Genomic DNA, 26,563 nt, shown 5'->3' with positions numbered 1-26,563 from the left:
AATGCAAAATGGGGCGTTGAACCCAAAAAATAGTATGCTACACATAAATTTACGCGTTGAATTGAACTAAACTTGACTCTTTGAATTTAAATATCCATTTATTGAATATTGCTACAATTGGCTTGCCATAATCCCATCGAGGGGAATTAATATATTCCTGGTCCCTCGATTTTTTTCTGTCTAGCGTTAAGTTGAGGTAAGATATTCTTTTGGTTGAGGTTGTCTAGACTTCGGAAGAGGAGCTGTTTTATCTATTACATGTGCTATAGTACTTGGACTAAAATCATTGCTTTGGAGCCTATTTTAGGGTTTGTTTGACAGTCTAATTATTTACAAGTTTTGCGTTGGGTAATATGTTTATTTCTTCGGCCAGTCAGTCTCATTGACTACACAATGTCTTTTTTCGAAGGATTCGATCAAGTTCTTCCACATTGAATTGTATGATAGTAGGTTCTTGTTACCTGAGAGTAACAAAAAAGAAAGAAAGCTGACGTGAAAATCAACTCAGAAAGCAGACCTGTTTTATCCTTTTTGACATCAGCTAATGAGCAATTGCTGTTTGATGTCAGTTTACATAAGCAAAGATTGAGCTGGGAGGAGAGGATCCACAAAATTTGGAAAAATTGCAAATCTACCACACGATTCTCCTTATTTATGGTGAAAGATGCTAAATTCGATCTATTATTCCTTTGATCAATTCCTGTTATCTGCTCCATTTTTCCCATTCTTATAAGTAGTTCACATAATGAACTAAATGTAATGAAAGATTACCGGTAGGTGATTAAATAAATGCATATTCATGATAAAATATCAACGCGAATATGTCATGGAAATAGATAAAGTAAATAATGTAATAATAGTTTTACTTTCTTACCAATGATACAAAGCCCTTTACGCGCTCTTGTTAGCCCTACATTCATCAGGTGGTCGTCTTCTAAAAATCCCAAATGTTCACGAACCCAATGTGATGATCCCTCTGGGCAGTGTTCATCCCCACTCAGTGAACGGACCAGAGATAAGATGACGTAATCCCATTCACTTCCTGAGAGGGAATCAAATTTGAGATACATCTTTCATGTATGCGAAACACTACTATTTCACTTCTCTATCATTTAGGCGTCTATTAAATTAAACGTATTGGTCCTAAAAAAAAAAACCAACTATTAGGTAATAGATAAGTAGATAAAAAAAAAAACCACATAAAGGGGCGTTAGTGAATAGATCGTTGTTTTTTCTTTATAGGCTAGATAATTCAAAATCGTCGAGAAGCACGACAGAATACAAAATTTTCATTATGTGTCGGCCGCCGTCTAATAAAAATTCCTTGATTTCTTAGCCGCCTTCTTTTCGTTTAGTAATGAGTGTAAGTCGTGAACACTTAACCGAACAAAAAATTAAAAAAGTCACTTCTGCAAAAAAAATTACTAGAAAAGACACTTTAATAGACATTTTAGCATTCCGAAAAAACATGGTTTACATTTCTTGCTGGTTGGGCACTTTTGCAATCACCACTTGGCGCGTGTTTACCACGCCAAACAACATCCATGTTGCTTTACATGTACTTCCAAAGAATGCTTAAGATAGAATTTCAGAGCCTCGACGTACAGCCTTAAGGCGGGAGGGAAAGAGGGAAGGGGAGGGGAGGTGTGCATGCCCCGAGATCCCATGAAGGGGCTCTCGAATCAACTTTTTTCTGAGTGATGACTTTTTTAACATTTAGGTCACATGAAACAGACAGTATTATGCTAACCGACGATGGTAGACGAATCAAAAGTTGCTTTACCCTGACTCTTTGCAATAGTTGTAACTAAGATATCTTTGCACTGTGGGGTTTTGGCCAGCTCTTTTCTTATTCTCTCTTGCTGTTCTCTGTAAGGTGACAGGATAACGATTTCTAACGAGGGCACCGTGCAATCCTTGATAAGGCGTTTCGCCACATTCACCTGTCAGAAAAGGCGCCATTGACTACTATAAGATTTACGTTTCGCAAGGTCACAGTTCCGTCTTGGTTGAGCAACACAAGCTTTAGAACAGCAATGTGATTTACAGATATAGGTCTAACGCTAAGTACATATCAAGTTCCTTTTACGTAACATCATAAGTATAACACTAATACTTTTTAAACACATGGATGGCTACTTTTCATATTTCTCGGCGGCTATCCCATGTTTTGTGTCTAACAAAGTAATAAAACAACTTTACTGCTTTGTGCTTGAGTTAAGAGTCATTTAATATTTCCCCAAGAAATATCTCTCGTGCTTTAAAACTGTGCATTGACTTGTTCTCTCTGTCAGCAATGACTACATCAGACTTACCGCTTTTTTGACTTCTTTGACATTCGCTTTGGATTGCTCATTGCTAAGTGCTGTCTTAATAGGGGTAACCTCTTCTTCCCCCATAACATGACAAAATGCCATAGGTACGTTCTCAACAGGCCAAAAGGATTGTAAATGGGTACCCTGATTCTTTACAGATGCATCCGTTTCCAGCTGATTGTTATAGAAGTGCTCGGAAGGAAATTTGCAAATTTCTTCGTGCTTTAAGACATAACACAAAGTCGTAAATATAAAATAGCCATCATGATATTTCAATTTGGACAGTCACTGCCTTTTATGTGACATTGAAACTCTTAAAGCTTGTCATTCTATAATTTCTTTTTAAGGTACCTGTAGAGAATGAAATGAACTTCCCAAATACAAGTAAGTGAACTGTAATAGCATCAACAGTAATAATAAAAATAATGGTGATGACAGTTATGATCATAATAGTTAAAATTAATTAACTCTTGCCTTAGAAGGCAAAATTTTTTAGAAACAAAGATTGCATGACTACATGTAAATCTCTCATTGACCCTCCTGAAATTTATAGTGGTCAAAATATTCTAGAGTTCGTCTCTTTAAATATATTGAGAGAAAGATTATAACTTTCTTGGTAAACTAGCAAAGTTTTTAAGCAAACTGATATAAATTTCGGCTCTTAACTATGCTAATCAAATATTTCACAATGTAAAAAAAATGGCTATTTTTCAATTTCCAAGACGTTGCCACAGCCCCTACGGACTGGGAAACAATTATGGCCCCCTATGCAAACGGAAAATTATTTCGAATCAAACCAAATCTGAATTAGTTTTTTCCTAAGTAAAGTCTTTGTGCTGACAGAGTTTCAGACAAAATTATTTTTGACACGAAATTGACCAGGTGGAAATAAGAGAGACAGCCTCTTAAGAATTCTCTCGTGCAGATTTGATATGTGCTTAGTAACGGATGAAATTGGAGTGACCTTCCTGGATGGAAATCGGTAAACTGAATTATGATCTTTGTAGGTAGAAGGTACATCTAAAATAAGTAACCATGTAACTGATTCATAATCGAAAACATAGATTACTAAATTTACCATTCTGTACTGAAGCCGGAGCATCTTGGCTTTTCCAGAGAGTCTTTCAAACATTGAAACGTTGAGGCCCAGATTCTGTGCCTTTTTGTCATGAATGATGGGCTGTAACTGTTTGTGATCGCCAATTAATACCACTTGCTGCGGTGCCAAGAACGCGATTGGCAAGAGTGATTCAAGTTCCAAGCACATGCCACATTCATCCACAATACACTGCTTGATATTTTCTTCACATGATTTTATTATACTAGACTTGGCGGCAACTGCACATGTGCACAAGATAATCTGCACACCATTCGACTGAAATGCCCATTTCTCTGCCTGTTCAATAAGCTGTGGGGTAAAAGCGATAAAATAAACAAAGTCGTGAGAGTGATTGTAGATACATAATCCTTATAAGAAAAACAAACAAAACAACTAAGAAAAAACAACATTTTTAAGTTTGAAAAAACATGTTTAAAAGTTGTCATGTCAATTTCAAATGATCATTGTACAATTTGACTCATTCAAATTTTACAAATGTTTTATGGGATCACCAGGTAAAAGTACCCAACACAGATACGTAAGCTCTTGAATATTATACAGTGGCGGCGGTACAGAAGGGCAAAAGTGTGATTATGAAATAATCCAGAAAAAAAAAAAACAGTGATAATATTGTAAAAACATTACGAAGTCAAAATAGATGATAGCTATAATACTAATAATAAGAAAACTATTATAAAAGAAAGAGAAACTTCTAAATATTTTTAATTATTCATTTTAGGACTCTCCTATTTACTATTCATGGCCAGAAAATGATATACACAAAAATGATGCATTACTATAAGCGACTGACTTTGCTCGATTTCTTTTTGTCAACAATATTACTTACATCACGGTAACTGTCTACGTGCGCATCTTCGGTCCTTACACCTTTCTTCTTATCTTGTTTAAATTTTCGTTCATATTCTTTAAGTTCATGAGCGAACGGACACGTATCCGCACGGATGACGTGGTGTAGCGCCACTTCTTTCAGTTTTTCATCTAATTCTTGAGTTTCATCATCGTCGCTGGAACTTCTCAGAGGTTTACGTTTGTTAGGAAGTGGAAACTCAGCCTGCTCCCTTAAATCACTATAGACTCGAATGATTTTGAGTTCAGGAATTTGGAGCAATTTTTCTTGATAGGGAGGGAAGATGACAAATAAATAGATGAATGAATAACTACGATGAAATAAAATAAAATGAAATATCAAATATATCAGTGATAGTTTTAAGAGTACTTCCTCTGATGAGCTGAATTAATCCACAAGGACCTTTGCGAACGTTTAGAGCAAACAGACCAATTACTTGAACAAGGGGTTACGATCAATCTGGTGGCGAGGAAGACTAGACTAGAACTGAGCTATGATAACTTCCGTATTCAGGCACGGTAACAAAAAATAATATTTTGCGAATAGACGACCAGCACTAATTGAATGCTTTTCTATTTTTCTTTGTTTCAGCCTCGATATGAAACAAAATGCTGTGGAGATTGGATTGTGATATAGAAACTTAAAGAGTTTTTACGTTTTAAAAGTAATTTATTCAGTTTTAGAAGAAACAAACAAACAAAAGCCCAAATGCCAAAAACAAAACAAGAACAGACAAACAAACAAAAAACTCAACCACGCGAAAAAGAAATAACACCAAAAACAGGAAAAAAAGGAAGGAAAACGAAAACTAAAGAGATTGGAGGGAATTGTTTGATACGTGCAGGGATGAACAGACTGAGAGAACTTTCCGTACGTTGTAGGTGTTGAAAGATCGAAGCCAAGAGCACTATGGTCAACATCAGAAACGCCTTTCATTAAGGCGAGAGTGAAGCGAGTGTGTGTATTTGGCCACTTAAATTTGGAATATCCTCCGCAAAGTTTAAGGGTTTCTTTGGTCCAACTTGCAACTGTGTTCCTTGTTACATGTTTATGTGACTTAACAAAAATAATGATAAATTTTGTGTAATCAATACGAAAATCTTTTGTTTTGGTCAGTGGGTTACAACGAGAAAAAAGTACTAGCGCTACTTACTTGCCACCACATCAACTGACTTATTAGAGGGACCGCAGTAAATCACTTGTGATGATGAACCGTCTGATTCAACCAGCTTCTGTTCTGACTGTGAAAAATTTATCTTGTTTTGATGTGCAAACCAGTAGGCTATGTGGGCGCCTGTCACTGTCTTGCCGGTACCTTGAATTTGAAATAAATAGATGATTGAAGGGGAATTAATTTTGACAAAAAGAGAGCCAAATACCCCAAGGAGTATATGGCAATTCATTGGAAATTTAATATTTTTTGAAATTCAAAATCAATTTGGGCGTTAACGATGTATTATGGAAAAAGCACAATTACATGAATCGGGTACACGAGGAAATACCGAAACAAAAATGTACAACCAACTGACGAAGACGTGACACCTTCCGAGAGATTTAACTTTCTTTTTAATCGTGTAAGGAGAGACTGAATCAAATTTACTAATACCATATACGTACCTGGAGGGCCCTGGATGAGCGAAAATGGTTTCCCAAGTGCCACTTTCACAGCTTCATTCTGACAATCATTCAAGGGCTCTAATTGACATCTGGAATCCTTTCTCGAAATTGAAAGATCAGAGAAAGGCGGCAATTCGAAATCCCCTGATTGAAGAGACAAATTCATTTTTAACGTTTTTTTCTGAATATATAACTATTGTATTTGCTTATGCTATTGAGTTTTTTTTTTATTTAGTTAACAAATCAAAAACAATAACAAGAACTACAAAAAACAAACCGAGGAAAGAGAAGAGGACTCAAACAGTTCATTTCCTTAAGATGTTCGTGCTCTCGAATTAAAAATTATGTCAAATTTTTTAACCGAAAAGTTGACGGCCGGTACAATGTAATAAAAAGGTGATTAGGATTTCAAAGGTGTTTCCTTTATAGCGAATTTATTCGATCAAGTTGCACTCCACATCACAGCATAATACATTCCGGTAATGCTGATAATTAGCGGCTAAGACTATAAACCCTGGTTAACTATGTACTTCTAACCTTGACTAAGCTCATGCCCCAAGCAAATCGCCTTGACTCGTTCGGGAGCATTTTTCAGCCCTTTCCGTAGGACTGCAGACATTCGTCTAAGAAAAAGGAGGAAAAGAAAGTCGTTAGTCGAGCGGCAATGAACCAAACTAAAAATTAATGAAGTAGCAAGTATTGACTTCATGAATGTTTAAATCTGCCAATGCTCTTCAGATAATTATGCCCGACAAGTCACACGTCTTCGATGTGGGAGATTTACTTTTTTTTACTAGATATGATTTTAAGGCATTTGTTGACGATTGTAATGAGCCTAGCTATTCAAGTTCCAGGCTGTCGCCAAATTTCTGAATGACACTGTTCTTTCCAAATAACCATAAATGATCATGAGGATCTGCAAGAAAAGCTGTTTGAAAAAATCAGTACTTTCGTGATCATTAGCGAACGTGGCCACCCGAATCGTGTAATAATAGATAATTATTGAGATCATGATCATAAATACGAGCGTTATCCGATAAACAACGCCTATTTTATTACCTGTGGAGAGGAGGTCGATGAATAACAGTTAACGTACTCAAACTGCCTCCTTTCAACAGCTCTTTGGGAAATTCCGATGCTGACTGACAAAGAGTTATCTTCACTGACCCAATTTCCGAATCTTGAGCGAATTTCACTTCCCCAACAATACCGTGTCCTAACCATATACTTGATGACTGCGACCTAGGCCCGTAACTCGAGTTACTCGCCAAGGATCGGTTGGCTTCTAACTGCGTCATGGTGACTTGTACTTCACTTTCAAGATCTGAATCCATCTTTATAGAGATAGAGAAAATCACCGTTAGATTCGAATATAGCATATATATTTCATAATATATTTTTTCAATCACTTGGCCACCTTACGGCTTGTTTACTTTGCCGTGCGTTTCGTAAAAAGTTGGACTAATGAAGGTCAAGTCGGAGCACAGGTAAGCTTTCAACTTTTTTGGCTTTTGATTACATTTGCTTCTACTTAGCGGAGAAGAGTTTTCATATCATTAGCCGTCTTCTTCCTCGTGTTACAACTTTTCTGTGTGTTGATGAAGTGATCCATAACATCTTGGCTTTAGCCCATGCCAGTTTCAGAGATTTCCAATACAAGATAAAATTCGCTTAGTGAATGACCACGTACCCCTGCGTCTTCAATGATGCAATCAGTCGTTTGGTGACTCGTTTGGGAATTTCTTTGCAAAAAAATGAGATTATTCTTAGGTTTCTTTTCGCTTGTTTTAGTGGTAAATTTTGAATTTTCAGGCTATCTGGAACCGAAAAATAGCCGCCATTTCGAGCATTTCCGTGGAAACGCTCCGTATGGTAAAATCCTGACAGGATAAAAACCAATGTGAACGATCAGATTTAATCAAGACTAACTTGGCGTTTAGCCTAGTATGTACTCTAATCGACAACGATATTCATTATCACAGTGGTCAAAATGTGCCAAAACATACACATTGGCAATTCCGATTAAGCAATTATGAAAGAAACCGTTCGGAAACGCCATGGCGCTGGAGTTCGAGAAAAAGATTCTCGCATTCTTCTCCCTTTCATTTTCCACATAAGGTTACATCCGTTTAAGATACAGGCTGATAGCTTAATCCGAAAGAAGAACTAAACTGGATGTCCCATTGAAGCTTAGAACTGAACAAATTAAGTATTTGTGTAAGCTACATGGTATTATTTTATTACTGAAGTTGAATAGCTACGTATTTACCTCTGATTTCTTCCTCTCGCTTGTTCCCAAGTTTGACCTCCCCATGTACATCTCCTCCTTTACCCGAACACAAACAAAGTCTCCCTCATAAAATTTGATTTGGCGGGTTTTGTAATATTTGCGTTGAAGGCTGAAATTTCCTTCCTGTTTTCCACTGCTATCCATCCTCCACCAGATATCTAAATTGTGTATGGTTAACTCATCGTCCTCGTCCACGGCTACTGTCGCAGCTTCCAAATCAAGAACAGGCTCCCAGGCCACTATGTAATCGTCTAAAGTCGCCTACTTGCCAGAGACTTTAAAGCATGACGCGGTAGTAAAACATTCCCTTGGATATTTGCGGTGCTCGACACAAATATGAACGCTTGGAGTAATCTTAAAGAGTTGAATTTCTGGGTGGAAAACCCCGTGTGTCATATGTGCAGTCATTTGAATCTTTATGGTATCATATGTCTTGAGAGAAAGCTGTTTCTCGTGACTATGCTCCATGTTTGATCTAAGCTTTCCGCCATTTTGAAGGCTTTTCTGTTCTCGGTGTCTGGTAAGCCAGGGAGGACGACTTCGCCGATCACACTCCATCCGTTTAATTAGCGAGGTAACGAGCTCGTAGTTTTCTTCTTGAAGTGCTTTTAAAAGTTTTTGCCACCTTTCTCCTGGCATGTAATAGACTTCACGTTCTGGTAATTCGTCAGATAAAAGGATGGAAACCTTTCCTATTTCACAATCAAGTTCCTCCACGGTGTTTCCTTCTGGAGCGATATATAGTCTCAGCTTCCAGGTCAGTACAATTTCCTCGAAATCACCTCGCTTAGCACTAAATGGTTTTAAGCTGCTCAGATTAATTACCCTCTGTCTTTTGGTGACCTGGTCGTATTCTTGCTCTATAATTTCTAAACCTATTTTCACATCGTCGACCATGGAAACGACTGCTGTTGTCTCGTGGCTTTTTTCTCTTAGCGTCGCTGCCAAGTAGGCTTCATTACACGCCTTGGTGAAGTTTATGGAATTGGCATGAGCAAACGTGGAACGACGACACATCTCAGCGACTCGAACGATCGTGGGTTCTTTTGTGCGATGGTCCCCAGGTATCAAATTCAAGACGAGTCTGTGTGCCACTATGTCAATGTATCGTCGAATAGGTGACGTGAAGTGGGTATAGCGATCCATTCTCCGAGAGAAGTGGCCAAGTTTCCCCTCTGCTTCACCTAGATCTTCCTCGCAGACGTATTGAGCCCTTTGTTGAATACGCTCAAATTGTGATTTTGCGATGGCCAACTGAGAGTGATGCTTCTCATTGAAAACCAACTGGCGAAGCTTGACTTTGTCTAGTGATTCTGCAGCACTACATAACTCAAACCAGACGGACTTTTTCACTCTGAATTTTGGAAATCCTGAAATGTCGACGTCCTTTGTCATTTCTTGAAGTTCTTCATTGGAATAAACGGCGTGAGGAAACAAACAAAACTTTATAAATTTCCCGAATTGTTCGAGCCAGCTACTCAATCTGTGCTTTTTTGGTGGAAGCTGGGTCCGCAAGGGTGCTCTCTTTTCAAGTTGTGAATGGAGGAATTTTGCTATTTCCTCATTGGCAGCAATCATCATTTCCTCCACAAGCTCTTGTGCTTCATAATTACCTAGCTCGTCTTTGCTTGACCAATGATCATAGGCAGCTTCTCGAAGTCTCCACTTTCTCATTTTTTGTGCAAGGTTACTAAGCTGGCGGATCTTACTGGCTGTATCCTTTGGTAGGTTCTCAAATGAGAAATCTTGACTATTAATAATTTGTTGGGCTTTAGCGTAGGTGAGCTGACAGTTGGACCTGACGATTGTTTCTTGTATTTTAGCGTTTCCCACGAGTCTTCCATCATCTGACATGTCAAGAAAAATTGACAAACACAAACGGCGTCTGTCAGGAAGCAGGCTGCAATGGTTTTCACTCAGCTCGCGTGTTAGCATCGGAACGTTTTCAAAGCCATGCCCAGGGTAGTAGGAGGAGCAACGAAGTAAAGCCTCTTCATCCAAAGGAGTTTCAGGCTGCACAAAGTAACTTACGTCAGCGATGTGAACTCCTACACGATATAATCCTGAGTCTGGAAGCTTTTCAATGGAGAGTGCATCATCTAAATCTTTGGAATTCTCACGATCAATCGTGAACGCTCCATCAATTTTCAAACGTCTCCGCTCTTCGTCAGCTGGGATTGACCAAGATGGTGGAAACTCTCTTTACACTTGTTCTTCACACTTTACGTTGAACAACTCTCTAATGCAATGTTCTGCAAACTGAATTTTTATGCTATCCTCCAAGGTATACCGCTGTGGTAGTCTTCGGATGATTGTGCCCAGAGGATAATTACGGCCAGCTGTCCATTGTTTAAATTGAACAAGAAACATGCACTCCTCTCCATCTTCACTTGTTCTTTGTTTACCTTGCGTTTTTGTGGTAATGGATCTTTCTTCAAACGTTGCTGAACTTCGTGCCAAAATTTTCGGCACGGACTTATTGATTGGAATCATTACGTCTGGTTTCTCAGAATCGATCATACACACAAACTGTCGTTCTTTATGGCCGATGATGGGGTGCATCACACCTACAGTCAAGGTCCAAGATATAAAGAGCAGCAAATGGTATCAGTAAATTGAACTTTCTAGTGAGAAACAAACTCTTAATAGGTTTCTGACAAGTTTACAAGCTCTCCTTTTAAAAGGATCCTTAGAGCGGCAAACATTTATTTGAGTGTAGACAATCCGCACCCATAACACTGCAGTTTTTCTTTAGCTTAGGGCTCGACCCCACGTACATCTTGTGTACATAATCTTTTAGCAACATGCTACAATATCCGACGCAAACACCTTGAAACACTGAGCGACTTACCGGCAAACTTTCCTCGCGTTCTGGGAAGATCACCACTTGGAAGAGGCTGCTTATTTAGCAGTTTAACGACAACTTCATCCATGTCGAACGCTCCTTTGACTCTTCGATCAATTTTGATGTCTGGGGTAATCGTATCTGATACAACGGCAAATGACAGGTGACCTGCCTTGGAATCGAGTTGGAGTGTGGCTCTATAATACATGAAAGGTTGTTCCCGTATCAATCTCCGCAAATGCTCTAAGTCAGGAAATTTTTTTTGTGTGTCGGATTGTGTTAGTCTTTTTAGTCGATCAGACTGCGTTATTTGAAATCCAAGATCTTTAAAGGGGCGAACTTTCTGACGGCTGTTGACGCATTTCCCTTTCCCTTTCCGACTTTTATTCGAAGGTTCTTCGACGTGGGATTTACTTCGGCTTACTGATGAAGCTTCCCGGAGTGAGTTACATGCTCCTCTTTGTGAACATCGATGACGTTTTCTTACTTTATTCCACTGCAAGAATTCCTGGATTCCCTTGTGAAATAAATCCTTATCTTTACTTTCAAAACGCTCCCTACAAAACTCTTCTAATAGTTCCAAGGTGCCTTGATCGACGTTGTCTTCTTCTTCCCCGGACTCATCCGTACCCTGGTTATCGCGATGCAACGAACATGCGTCTTAGCTCTCAAAGAAACCACCATGCGAAACATTTTCACAAGGTAGAATTTTCTCTTCTTTCTTTTCTCCTTCTTCTGGCCAAAATTCCTCTGAATACAATTTATTTTTCATGTCATCTATTTCATTTCCTGCTCCGTTTCCTTTGGCTGGATCATCCAATCGATCCTTCACTGTTTTTTCTTTGCGGCTCTTTTCTGTAGTTTGTGACACTTTTCGGCTTCTTTCTTCCTCACCAGCATATGCGATATTTAGCTCTTGAGGAATGTGTTTAGTGTCATCTTTTAGATGATTGACGTTTCGCTCCTTGCCCTGGACTAATGGCCCCTCCTTTAAAATGCTAGAGTCTTTCTCCCACTCAATTTTACCATTCATATCTTTTGTTCTTCTGGATGTTTCGATCAATGTCCGTTGTTTTGGTATTGCACCTGACGCAACATTCACTGTGGAGGTTGAGTAAATAAACATATTCAGCTTTGTGGCACATCCTCTGAGGCTGCTGAAGACATGCAGCTCGCGACAATACATGTCCAATTTTTACAAGTCTGATACTGACAAAGTCATCGCTGAAATTTGATGCGTTGTAATGACTATATTTAAAAAGCAAAAAACCAAAAAACAAAATTTAATTTTAATAAGACAAGGACTCTCTGCAATCCTTGATAGTTGGTTGTTGCTTCAGTTGAACAGTTTTTGAAAGGATCTTAATTTGTAATATATCTTGAGTTTTCCGAATGGTTTAAGTTTTCTCACTTATGTTGAATACTTAATAGTTTCAGTCATTTATATATTATTATCTACATTCACCACAGGACTGTGATCATCATCAACTACGATGGAGTTTATGGCATAACCTATGGCAGACCAATTTACGGGGAAAACGTTGACGAACGAGACTGGGCATACCTCGTGTTTCAGCCTGTTTATCGCTAATCTCCCTTTTGGGGCTTGTCGCATCTGTGGCGCGAATACAGCAGAAAAATTTAACGATTTAAAATCAGCATTGCAAAGATTATGTCATAACATTATCATTACATGTGAGATATCGCACAGCTTGAGTTACTATGCTAGGCAGAGAAAATTGAAATGAAATTAGAATTAAACATAAATCGAGTTTATTGTAACGGGAAGGGATGCAGCTCTCTGCCCCAATTATCTATCGAGTCGACCAACGTGAGGTTTTGTAATACAGCCACACGATAGCGCTAGGATTACAACTCGAAAAAGATTTAATAAAATAGATAACTGAAAATCAAAAGTAATATATCGGTCTTGAAAGGCAACAGAGTAACTGACAACGTTTCGCTCGGATTTAGGCTTGATAGCTAAGGCAGTTGCTTAGACCACTCCAAACGCATCTGATCCTGTTTAAATCGTGTTCACAGTTAACCAAAGAAACGCATGGTACATGTTTCTGAACCAAAAATATGCTTGAGTTTTGGAAAGTGTTAATACCTGGTTCGACATCATAATTAGGAATTGCCCGCTCTCCAAATAGCTTCTTGTTTGACTGCAATAAAAAAAAACTCATTAATTAAAAGAAAATTGTGCCTTTGTCCCCACGCACTTTGCATGAAGACAAGTTCAGGACAAGGAGTAAACAAAATGCAATAAAGCGCATCTGACAACCATACAACTACCAATTATAAGCTATAACGATGGTTACTGTGTTTCCATAGTAGTATATCCGATATTATAACATAAATGAAAATAGGATAAGAAGCCAATTCAGTTTCCTAGCGGATGCTAAATTAGGCTATAGAGGCTATAAGAGGACTGACTAACCAATGAGGTCAATGTCATAATCACAATCACTACATTGATGTATTTATGTCATGCAAGAAATAGAACCCATTATTTCCCGGCTCTATAACGTGATAAAGCCACTTGGGATGTTGGGAGAACACTCGAAAATCACTCACATTCAACTCATGATTTATAAGCTTTTCGATTGTTCTCCCAACATACCGAGTGTCTTAATCACGGAAAAATGTCTTTACAGCTCAAACAGCATATCTTTAAAGGAAACTAACCTCCTCTTGCTTCTGTTCTTTACTTTCTCGATCTTTCTCGGTTTTAATTCTGTATTCTTCAACCATTTTGTTCAGTTCCTATGGAAAAAGTTTGAACTCATTAATTAATAAATCTAGTATTAACCCTGTCAACCATTATCATTAATTACGTATCTTACTTTCAGTACTGTAAATGTTTGAGAAAAAAAACTTTTGGTACATTTTTAAGTGGAGTACATAATGCACACGGGGGTCTTACGTTCCATAAGAACAACGATTGTGGTGCAGATCTAGCGAAGAACTCCTTACTTTCTTTTTCCGGTATTCTTCATTTCGCTTCTGCTTATTTTTATTGACCTGTGTTACAAAGAAATATGACATATTTTTAGTCATCCTCAATGAACTTGAGACCACATTTGATGGTTGAGGCTCTTCTCAAGCTACGTCTAAGAACACTGGTTATTTTCCTCGTAGATTTTGGCAGTTTCAATTTTTGATCGAGAGAGACAAAACTACGAACTCGATACAATGACTGAGCTCTCGGAATTGTATATAGAGGTGCATGAAACGTACCGATTTCTTTACAGAAATATCCGGTTCAGGTGCTGAAGCGTCTATATTCTGAAAGGAAAGTATTATTTAAAGTGAGATGTCACAACTGATCATTATTCGACCATTTGCAGGATCAAAAACTTAAATCTAGAGACTTATTTTCTTTCTTGAGGAAGGGTTGTATTCATGGGATTTTGCGATTCACAATCAATAATCTGCGGAACATTATTTATTAGCGCGATGCACGCTATCAAATATTGCAGCTAGTTTTGGTATCGTTCTAACTTGGCCGTTTGTTTCTGATTACACAATAGATGTTTCAACACGACGAAAAAAAGGATTCGGTAAGCCCTTCGCTCTGACGAGGGGCTGACGCTCTTCAAGTCAGCTATTGAGCCTCTTTACAGAGGAAAATTTCATTATCAATTCAGTACATGCAAAAAATAAAAGGACATTTGAGAACTGAGAGCTTGTATTTTTCCAAGGGTTTTATTGTGTAGCTACTCACGGCTGCTGACGTCTTGTTTCTGCCATTATTTCTTTCACTCTGTTTCTTAATTATGGTATGCATAGCGCCACTTGTATCATCATCTATGTGTTTGTCTTCTAAAACTGTCATAACAGAAGTGCGTGATATAACCAAGTGGAATAAGGGATGGACTAATTTTGAATTAAAAAACGTAGCTCCAAGCTTTTTTTGACACTTCATTTATGTCTGTTTGTGAAGCTTCTTAAATAAATTCTGTCGTACGTTTGGTAGAATTCTGATTCATATTTTACTCTAAACAGATGAGCAATGCCAAAACATAAATTGTGACGTTGAACCCTTCATGTTTACGCTTATGATACTGCCACTTCCTAGACGGTTTTCTTTTCATTACAATATGATCTTGATCTTGATAGACAACATGTCAGGATCTTCATCGAGATTGGTGTAATTATAAAATATGAATGATAGAGCGTAGGACTGTAGTTCGATAGCATCTGAAGTAACACATTTATGACATAATAATATAGAGGCATACCTTTACAGCAGTTTCGCTTTGTTTCGAAGTTATCGTTCTTGTCGACGAATAAAAAGAAGCAAAAAATGAATAAATACGTAAACAAAGCTAACGCAGGAACAAACAAAAACGTTTGAAAATTTAATTCGTGGTCGCTAGGAGTAGTAACTCAGTTGTATGGGGTAGAACATATTCACTCTAATTTACATCTATATCTGCAGATGCTTCTTTATCCAGATGTGGTCAAGTGTGTGTTCTATAAATTCATTTTTCATGATTTTAAATGAAATGAACTTGATAATTATCCGATATATTGGCCTTTCTTTAAAATATTTGTTACGAAAGGATGAGTATCTCATAGCTAGCTGTGAGTGACATATCATGTATATCAATCTGAGAAACGACCGCAGTTTGCAAAGCTTTTCCCTTATGCACTTAAACTCATATGAAGTAGAGGTTATAGCGAGGGCTCTCCGGAACCGTTGCTTAAGTGAAGGTCAAAACAGACAAGAAGCTCAGTCTTACTGTCACCACTTCAACTTGTCCCTCGTCATATTGGTTCCTTGTGCAACAATGAAGAAATAATCGAATAAATCAATACATTATTAATCAGAAAGGAAACATAAAGTGATAGGCAAACAGACAGATACTAACTGACTAGGGACTCGCTGTACAAACAGCCTTAATGACTGTTTGACTGACTGAATGAATAAATGAATGAAAAAAATGTATAAAAGAGTGAATGGATGAATGGAAAAATAGATAAATAAATGAAGGAGTGAATGACTAAAATGATGGATGAATGATTGGATAGATGAATGGATGAATGGATATAGATGGAAATCAACTCTGACTTGGCAAAATATTACACCGAATTACACTTTAATTTGTTCTTCCTAAATGCTGCATATTATAACGACTAAGTATCTTAAGTGTACAAAAGTTTCTATCCGTGAAAGTACAAATAATCTCAATTAGAATTGAGAAATTATCCTATAAGTGCTTTACTAGAAGACGGTGGAGAGATTAAGAAATTCTTATTGTCTTAAAAAAAGCTTTTAAGGATTTAATCATTTAATTTCTATGCATACTACTACCGGCAGAGTTGTGCCGGTAATAGTATGCATAGAAACCAAATAAAACAAGATTTTCCGTCAGATTCTATGGTTTTAAATCGATTTCTTGATACAACAAAAAAGAATGATTTTGAATAGGGGTCACGCCATCCATAGTGATGAAACTCATGCGACCTCCTCGTTTAAGAATTTTAATTAAAATTCCAATGTTCATAAACATCTGGGAATCCTTGACCCACCTAACTATCAGTAATCTGTCTTCTTGCTATCGACCAAAGCGTTATCAATTCGCATTTTAAATCCTGTTGCAGTCAGGGATGTAGCGAGCGGTGAAAGTCACATTTTGTATTATTGAGGTGAGTTAAGAATCGTGGCAAGGAAGATGAAGACAAAACACTCAAGTATGGACCGCTTCGATGGGAGATGAAAAGACAGTACAAGGGTTACAAGATCAATGGAAAGATCCCTCAGGATGCTCCTAGGTTCTAGATGCAGAGAAATCTTCAGGCTAATGCAGAGATCGGTCATTTCATGGCGAAGGACTTTGGCCAGACTGCACTGAGCAGTTTACAATTTTTTAAGAAAATATTTTTGCAAATGCCTCCAATTTCAGAATCAAGGCAGACCACAACATCGGGAGCTATTTTCCCTACTCATTGCGATAAGTGTGTAATTAAAGCAACTAACTAAGCGATTTATTGCAAATTTGATAAAAGCCACTTACTGTGGTCACACCTAGCCTTAGTAGTAGCTTCAAAACTCCGGAGGATATAACTTAAGTAAATTTCAGTAAATTTCAGGCTGAATTAATGGATGAAAGTGTGGGTAAGGATGGAAGTCGGAAAGAACGAAGAAAATACTAAGGAAAGAACGTAGGAACTGAACGAAGAAACAAAAATCGATTAGACTGACGTACAAAAAATGGATTATTGAACTTACCCCTCCTTCTCCTTGTGTTTGTGTTTCTTACCACGGTCCATAGCAGCACCTCAAGGACACAACCCAAACGTCTTGCAAGTTCCTCTCTAATCAGCACGGTAAAACGATGCATTTGAATCAAGAGACTCGTTCGTTATGAGTTGAGTTCTGTTTGGATTGCTAAAGTGATCGTTCTTCTTAGTTTTTACTCTGATTTAAAAAAAGGAGGATATGGCCAAATTATGATACCATATTTCCTCTACGCGGACGAAATTGTGCTCAGTTTATGACATAACTTAGATTGATCAAGTGCCGAATGTATTTTTGCCTGTATGCCCATAAAAAAATGAAACATTTTCCCGTCCTGTGAAATGGCGCTACAAGGCACGAATTCTCACAATTAAATTTGTTAAAGGCCTTGGTTTTGAACAGTAAAAACAACGACAAAGACTTTGCTTCTCCGTAACATTAAATTTTCCAGTTAAAACGCAGTTTAACTAACCGGTTGCTCCGTTTTAAGCCTTTAATTTCGCGGTTAAAGTAAAAGAACTTCAGGAATTCTGGACTAGGATTCCACAAACTGCTCGCCGGGAAGGAAAAGTTGGCACGTTTATTTCATTTAGATATTGACCGAAAATCTTTTTTACATGAGGACAAAAAAAAAACACTTGCAAAGTGAATGTGCCTCAAGATTTATAGCAATTCCGTTTGCTGCCCTTGATTTCAGCTTTCATTTCATAACTTACGCCAAGTTCAAGCGTTTTAAGCTCTTTCTGCAAAATTTTAACGTGGACTCCATGAAAGCTTTAGTCCAAGCTAAGGCAACAGAAAGAATTTTGGTGGAAGGAAAATAGAGCACCGCAGGTAAAAAAAATAGCTGGATGGTGTACGTTTGAATCAGTGCACACCGTGACTCGATGTTATTGTCTTCCTATTGCCTAGATTTTTGCCGCTTTAATCGTGGTGCGACCAAATAAACCACAGTAAACCACAATTTCTACAGGTTTAACGGCTAATCATGTTCTCCCAACATCCTGCGTGACTGGCCGGGATGCCTGCGGAGCTCGTGCTTTTTAAACTTTTCTCGCGTTCTTCCAACATCCTACGTGATTTGTTAGCCGGTAAACCGATAAAAAGTAAGGCGTTTTGCTTTATCATATTTGGTCGCTGATTTCATTATTAATCGAACACACTAGCACAGACACAGGCATTTTTTAAAAGCATAATTGTGAAGGCATATCTTCTTGTGCTCTCTGAAAAGCATGATAAAAAAAACTGCTGATGTAGTTATTGGTCAATAAGCACAAATTTTCATCTATTCATATTTGAGTTCCAGGGCCAGAAATCATTTTCATGCAAAGGCCTCGAGAGCCAGAAATTACAAATTATGCCACGTCGATTACGGTCACAATCTAGTCGATTTCTTGGTTTGTTTCAGTCGATTTCTGCCTCGAAATACATTTTCTACGCAATGGAGGGTTAGTGATAGAGCACTTCGATAACAAACCAGAGCGTCTGAAGTTGATTTGCTTAAATATTAAAATGTCCTACTTCATACTTAATTAAATTTCTTATTCCTCTACGCTCTTTATTTCCCTGCCTTCGGATCTTCCAAATAAGAATTTTCCTTTCGAAACGTCAACCATATCCGTTCGTCTAAACTCACCTGGAACTCGTTGATACTACCAAATGCTGTAAAATGAAGGAAAAATGCGATGTAGTAGCAATGAAAACTGAAAAAAACCCTGTCTTGCTTGCTGATTCACGAAATGCCACAAGGGCATGAGAAGTGTTCCCCCTCACTCAGCATCTTCTTATAAACATACGTCACAAAAATTGAATTCAAGGAAAAGCGGAAGTGATCTCACGGTGAATATGATTTGCTTTGTTAAACCGCTGATTGAGTAAGTACGCACTAGTAAATGTCATTAGGTAAATGTCATAAATGTCATAAATTAGTAAATGTCATAAATGTCATTAGGCAGACACGGACCAATGAGATTTAAAACGCGGGAAAGAATAAAACGTGTTGGACTAGCTGTAAACAGGAAACTATGCTCTAACTTTCGTTGGCATGTAAAATAACGAACCAGCCGATTCTCGGAAACACGCCACAATCACGCCCACCATTAATTAATCGAAGTTTCTCAGAAAAACCACGTACCGGTGAAATTCGATATTCACGGCGTACCGCTATCGAAAAAATTTCGACAAAAATAAAATTGAAACGTCCTGAGGTCACACTCTTGGTCAGCTATTCTTTTGTGATAGAAATAGAACTCACCTGGAAAAAAATTAGTAAGAAAAAGAGGAGGTCAAAAGGATGATTTGTTTATGATGGTTCTAGTGATTGTGAGATAGAATTCCGTGCCGTGTAGTATTTCATTAAAGGTCAACGATTACCAAACAAATTCGGGCACAAAGAAAGAGAAAACGGAGTTAATTATTTATTGTGTTACTGAGAAATCAACTCGTCTATGAGAATAAAAGAAATGAAACCACTTTCGCTGCTGAATCTGAACTCAGTAATGCAATTTCATAAGTTCCCTAAAAAATAATTGGACGATGGCATGACGAGCTTTGCCCACCAAAAAAATTTATGCAAATTAGGCTAAGCCGGATCTGAGTTCCGCCTGGCAATTATTAACTGTAAGAGAAGATCTCAGTTCGCGCCCACAGCACGTTCAAGGTGTTGCGGATGAAGTTTCTGTAATTACTTTTTGGCACTTTTCGGCGTCAAAATTGCATAGTTTGGGTAACCCAAAACCCTTAAGCTGACCTTTCTTGTCATAACACGAATGTTTTCCAGAAAGGGACACGCGGTAATGTCAGTGTCACTCGTGTGCAGGCATTTTTCCAGGTAAAACCCTCGCGTGGAATCAACTCATGTTTACTTTAACGCTCCTTTTAGGCGCACAATGTAAGCCAAAGCAATTTTATAGTTAAACGTAAAGATCAGAATATTTTCTTCTAAGGATGATAAATGATCGACGCTGAACTAAATTATACGTTGAAGAAAATGCAAAACAGCATAACATGCAAAATAGAAAATTTGGAAAAATACGAAGTTACGGAAACCGTGAAAATCTTCGATTTTTAAGAAAGGAAATTTTTATAATTCCAAGCTAAGTAAGCTTTTCTAGTGTTTCATTCTTTAAGGCTTTGTGTAGAGCGGGGCCTTTGTTTTATAAACCGTAAAACTTAATGACAAGTCGAAACGGCTCGCTCTTGGTTATGATACCAAAGAGTAGAGGGACACCGCGGTGATCTTCGAGGTGTTTGATCATCGTCGCCGCTCGTGGTGTACTTCGCTACTTAGGTGAGCGAGATCGACGTTCTTCCTCTCTTTAATTCTGACAGCTGTGTGAAAGACCTGATCCTTACAATGAAAAACGGTCGATTGTGCTTTTTCAGTGGCGGCTTTAAAGCTCGTCCATATTCAGCGCTTATCCTAAACATGGCAGCTCTAGCTATCTACAAGACACGCTGCGACGTATTATTCGTCCATGTTCAACACAACAACTGCGCTAGTGAGATAGAGAATCGAAAGATCACATTGTTGCGCTCCAGGCAGAGTGCGCGAAGTTTGCAAAGTTCTACAATGGACAACAGATCGTACGGCCTCCCGCAAGAGTAAGGACAAGGTCTATTAGTTACAAGCAATGGATAAGTGGAATTGCAAAAAGTTTTAATTCGTCCGTGCATCGAAAGGCCGATGGTATGTAATTTTGCTCTTTTCCGTTCTTCACACACTCGAATAGCTGTTAAAATTAAATTTAATTGCGGGTTGTGCAGTCAAAATGCAACGTCGCCCAACATGGTTTTAGTTAAACCAGTGTCTTATGAGGCGCTTCCACCAAAATAATTTAGAAGGGAACAACAGCGCTAACCGATTTATTATCTTCTCAAGAACATGTCAAAGTCTATTAAAACGCAGAAATTAAAAATAGTAAGAATTGGTGGTACATGCTAAAAATCATTAAAGAACAGTTCTCAGTTTGGCTCGATAGTGCTGTCACTTTGCACTAGTTGTTCATAGTGACTTACTCATTAATTTCAGTATTTGTTCGAGCTTTTCTTCGACGAAATAGGGGACATACAAGAAATCGCAATTCACCTCTAAAACAAAAATAATAACAAGCTCTTCTCCCAATTGGACACCAGATATGACTGCGTAGTAATAATTGCGTAGTACGCGAAGTTGCAGTGTGAAAAAAATGAGTGAGGAAAATAATTCTAAGTGCTGTACAGCGCGATTTTTAACATAGATTACCTAGCTAAAAGACCTGCTTGTCTTAGATATTTATGATAATATAGGAAGGTCCCCAAGGAATACTAATAACCCGGCGTGTAATTTTGTGATTGACAAAACCTGATAACTCAGGTTTATGTTTGAAAGGGCAAATCATTTAGTACATTTCACTCCAGAAGTAAATAATCTCTTAACTTTCGTAATTATTATTTTGGTTTCAGGCAAATGGTGTCGAGTTGAAAGATACTAAGTTCCTGAAACATACATCCAAGCTTTGTTGGCAGGCATGCCGAATGCTTTTATAAACGTGCGAGGGAAAAAATGCATTTGCGGCCCCCTGTATGGAGAGAAAAATCCAAAGATTTTTATTACAGGGATGGTAGAGTGAATGATGTTATTTCTGGTCTGAGTCATCAAAGTTCTGTTCCATTACAGTTGAAGAAAAGCTATCGGGGGAATATGGAGGTAGCTGCAAGTAGTAGCTGTTAAACTCTCAACAAGCTTTACAGGCGGCCAAGGAAAGAGCATGGGGCAAGAAATCAAGCACGATTCTCACCCAGTAAACTAAAATGGTTGTTGGAAATTGAGAGGGACAAGCAACCAGAGAGTTTGAAGTAATCTGGTGGCCTGATCTTTTCTCAGGCACTAGAAATGGGAAACTGACCTTGCGATTTTATGTTCCTAAAGTGATACTTTGATTTCAATGATGTGTAGTACACAGTCTAGTTGACTTGTTCGTCATGTTTCCATAAATTTAGTAGCTGTTTCTTTGCAGTTTTTGTAAGTTTGTTTTAAAAAACGATAAAATGTGTTTTGCATTTAGAGGAACAAACTTGTCTGTAGAAGGCTAAGATTAAACCCTGAATACAGCAAAATGACCCTGTAATATTAATGCAATTCATGTCTAGCTGGGCGCACTATACTCTGATGCCCTTCATTCTGTTGTAACCAAATTCAGAGGAAAAAAAACACCTGGAGAAACTCTTAGAGGGATAATATCTGTGGACTTTCACCATTTCTATGGTCATCCGGAATGACAGAATAAAGCAGTAACTGTTCACAAGTCTTAATTCACTTAACTGAAAGAATAATGAGTTGGAGGGAACTATAGATCATTTTTTCCCAAGCATCTCTAATAATTCATGATGGAAATCATAATAACATTGATAACAATAATAATGATAATAATGATAATAATAATAATAATAATAATAACAATGATGACAATAATAATGATAATAATAATAATAACAATGATAAAAATATTTACAATAGTTAGAGAAATAATGTTCATTATCCTGATGGTTATAATTCCTATGATTATTTCCATTAATCTAATCATTATTATTATCATTTATATTACTATTATGATTATTTCAATGTTTATCTATGAACAAAATGTGTTATTGTTAGTCTAGCTGAATGAGTATCCAAGTGATTGAAACTGGGGCAAAAACAAATTAAGAAAAGACAGAAAAACCCCAAAAACTGTTCAGGACTGCAATTCTTGAGTTGGCTCATTGTGAAAGGTTTTGGGACTTCACTAAGCTAGTGCTGTCTGTTGTGGGCCCTGTGTCAAAGAGAGATGAGTAGCAGCTGAATTAATAATAATAATAATACTAAGAACAATGATAGCACTGATTGACCAAAGTCACCCTATGACTAATAACAGCTGATACGTGAGAAACAGCATAAGCAACACACTTTTCAAAACAAAAAGAGCAAGCTAAAACTGCCATCAGATAAAAATAACTGTCCATAAAAGACTGACAGCATAGAGCTGAAAAAAATAGGGACTGGTTCTGCCATCAGATAACAACAGTCCATAGACTGACCACCCAAGAGAAACAGAACAGATTGGTGGTTCTGCCATCAGATAACAACAGCCCATAATGGACTGACTACCCAAGAGAAACAGATCCACCTGTTAGTTCTGCCATCAGATAACAACAGTCCATGGACTAACTACCCAAGAGAAACAGAACCAGGCAGGTGGTTTTGAATCAGAAAACAACTATTTAAGACCTCTGTACAAAGTGTCTTAGAAAATCTTCTGCATTCTAACAATCTATTGAAGAGACAAACTATCAAAAACACTTGAATTTTCATTTGGGGGGAGGGGGGAGAAATTAAATGAAAATCTACTTGCCTGAGCATGCCATCCTCACTGAGCAGCCTATTTCAATTTGAAAATGATGATCACAATCATAAAGATAATGATAATGATAACAGTAACAATAACAAATCATTATTATTATCATTTATATTACTATTATGATTATTTCAATGTTTATGTATGAACAAAATGGTGTTATTGTTAGTCTAGCTGAATGAGTATCCAAGTAATTGAAACTGAGACAAAATAATCTCAAGAAAAGCCAGGAAAACCCCAAAAACTGTTGAGGACTGCAATTCTTGAGTTGGCTCATTGTGAAAGGTTTTGGGACTTCATTAAGCTAGTGCTATCTGTAGTGGGCCCTGTGCGAAAGAGAGAAGAGTAGCAGCTGAATTAACAATAATAATAATGAAGACAATGATAGCATTGATTGACCAAAGTGCCTCTGACTAATAACAGATGATACGTGACAAACAGCATAAGCAACACATTTTTCAAAACAAAAAGAGCAAGCTAAAACTGCCATCAGATAAAAATAAATGTCCATAAAAGACTGACAGCATAGAGCTGAAAAAAATAGGGACTGGTTCTGCCATCAGATAACAACAGTCCATAGACTGACTACCCAAGAGAAACAGAACAGATTGGTGGTTCTGCCATCAGATAACAACAGCCCATAATGGACTGACTACCCAAGAGAAACAGATCCACCTGTTAGTTCTGCCATCAGATAACAACAGTCCATGGACTAACTACCCAAGAGAAACAGAACTAGGCAGGTGGTTTTGAATCAGAAAACAACTACTTAAGACAAGCCCTCTGTACAATGTGTCTTAGAAAATCTTCTGCATTCTAACAATCTATTGAAGAGAAAAACTATCAGAAACACTTGAATTTCTACTTGGGGGGAGGGGGGTAAATAAATGAAAATCTACTTGCCTCAGCATGCCATCCTCATTGAGCAGCCTATTTCATTTTGAAAATGATTCAATCACAATCATAAAGGTAATGATAACAATAACAAAATCATTAATAATAATGATAATTATAATAATCATAACAATAACTACAATGACAAAGTTCGTGTTAGTCTGGCCTCTACCTTGCAGAAAATACAGCCCACCAACTGAAGCTGAATTCTTTAAAGGCATTGTATTGCAATTGGTCATTGGGGCACTCAAGCCACCTCACCACGACAAGGTACGAACATTGAGGTGGAAAAAAGGGGTCTGTAAAATTGACTCCATGCTGATTCGAGATGAGAAATCTGTGTTTGAAGCTTCTTCAGTTCTACTCCAAGGAAATTTACTCTAGCTGATCTTTCGGTAAGTTAGGAAGCGAGCTCTTCGGAGTCGTGACTGAGTTTGGCGCCAAAAGATAAATTTTTCGCGCCTTCGGGCTCAAAGTCTAGTGTGGCGGAGTTCACCAGATTTACGATAGTCATAACTCCCGCAGATTTAATAAGTTCGTCGGGTATTATTTTATTACGAAGAAGATAGACCAGCTATTAGACCGAACGTGAACACAACGTGAACGAGGTCGGGAATCCTGGCTAACCCCACTACTCCGAACGATGATTTGGCCGGCTGAAGTTCCCGCGTCGCCACATTTTGGATTTGGTCGGGAAATATCTTAAATACATCGCATATGAAATATTTACGCAAACGAACGTCACATACCTCTTTCAAAAGTAGATACCAATGCTTGCAAGGGTCAAGTGTGGCACTTGTAATCCTGCAAAGACTCTGCGTGGTTAAGTTAGCCGGTGGAAAGCCGCACGTCGAAAATCCGACTGCCTCTATGACTTCATTTCGAATGGTTTCGAAATCGAAAACATGATACTTTTCGACATTTCGACATGAAAAATCTCGTCGAGGTTTAATATTATAATATTGGTAAGAATTTAACCAGGATACGAGGCCAAGTCGTGTGACCGCCACAGGTTTTGTACCAAAACAATAACATCGTGTACTACGATTGCAAAGCGTGAACACTGATCGATCCACCAAGTGACGCAATACTGGAAATTCGATACGGTTGTTATTCAGGTCGTACGGCACATGAAAATTGCGATATCTTTTGTTACTGTTTTATGGCAAACCAAGCGAAAGAATCATACCTAAATAATCGAAAGAGAGGCTTTTTCGAATACGGCGCCTCGCCGGTATTGCCTCTTCTGTGAAAAGGAAGGATCTTTGAAAGACTACGTGATTAAAGATGTCGTTTTAAGGAAAAAGGCAGAAACAGAGAAAACGCAGTATTTTATGACCATTACGCGCACAACAAACTTCATTTCATTTCATGATTTTGATTTTCATCGCCAACAGATGACCCCGCGTTAACTCGCACGCAATCGCGTATCTCTCGTGGATTCGTGGGCGCTAATCTGTATAATTACATTGTGGTGTAATTAATGTGATGACATCCACCCAACGCCTTCTTCCCCAAACCTCGGCATCAGTTTACGATGCCTGCTGAGAATTTTTTTCTTGAGCAAAGCTCGTCATGCTTTAAAACGATTATAAAAACTGCTTATTATATTATTGTGTCAATTTCACATTAGATGAGTTGCTACTTGGGTTGGCACGTCATGTTCCTGACAGGGTTATTCATTTCATCCACGTAGCATAGACGAACCGGCTAAAAACATCTAGTCACATTTAAAATTAAAATTCAAGATCTCACACCGTTAACTTGTAATCAAATAAATCCTAGTCTAATGGGATACCTAGCATAATTGATCGAGATGATAAGTACATGTAGACTAAAACGCTTGACTATCTCATGGTATCACCTTATCTCTACCACCCAATCACTGAAACTTCTCAGGTAATAAACCTCGTCAGTTTAAAATAGCCCAGCAGCTTACATCCGATTCACTTTGCATTCGTTAACAGAAAGAGCGAACATTTGATGAGGGCAATTTTTTTTAAAAGGGAAA

At 37.9% G+C, this 26,563-nt stretch overlaps 1 protein-coding gene and 2 long non-coding RNA genes across 3 annotated transcripts; 1 reads left to right on the top strand and 2 right to left on the bottom strand.

Annotated features, from left to right (window-relative positions):
* Positions 1-79: 79 nt before the first annotated feature.
* Positions 80-19,068, bottom strand: LOC111336082 (3'-5' exoribonuclease HELZ2). Its single transcript, XM_022942114.2, is given in 22 exon segments — positions 80-461; positions 875-1,042; positions 1,784-1,943; positions 2,316-2,537; positions 3,394-3,723; positions 4,262-4,548; positions 5,436-5,597; positions 5,900-6,043; positions 6,437-6,522; positions 6,959-7,233; positions 8,169-10,756; positions 11,041-12,135; positions 12,599-12,649; positions 13,148-13,202; positions 13,726-13,803; positions 14,014-14,061; positions 14,278-14,325; positions 14,765-14,868; positions 15,282-15,318; positions 15,786-15,822; positions 17,276-17,361; positions 18,921-19,068. Coding segments are annotated over 21 exon segments (6,120 nt in total). The 5' UTR covers positions 17,317-17,361; positions 18,921-19,068; the 3' UTR covers positions 80-357.
* A 1,772-nt stretch (positions 19,069-20,840) lies between these two features.
* LOC148721807 (uncharacterized) lies at positions 20,841-22,328 on the top strand. Its single transcript, XR_015992839.1, has 2 exons — positions 20,841-20,972; positions 21,728-22,328. It is a non-coding gene; the product is annotated as an uncharacterized LOC148721807 (long non-coding RNA).
* Positions 22,329-24,031: 1,703 nt separating this feature from the next.
* Positions 24,032-25,583, bottom strand: LOC148721806 (uncharacterized). Its single transcript, XR_015992771.1, has 2 exons — positions 25,302-25,583; positions 24,032-24,588 (listed from the first exon to the last, which is right to left on the bottom strand). It is a non-coding gene; the product is annotated as an uncharacterized LOC148721806 (long non-coding RNA).
* Positions 25,584-26,563: the final 980 nt, after the last annotated feature.

Source organism: Stylophora pistillata, chromosome 10, assembly GCF_964205215.1.
Source record: "Stylophora pistillata chromosome 10, jaStyPist1.2, whole genome shotgun sequence".
In the NCBI taxonomy this organism is placed as follows: Eukaryota; Metazoa; Cnidaria; class Anthozoa; order Scleractinia; family Pocilloporidae; genus Stylophora; species Stylophora pistillata.
Note: the sequence above shows the minus strand (reverse complement) of the source record. Positions and strands in the feature narration are given on the sequence as shown.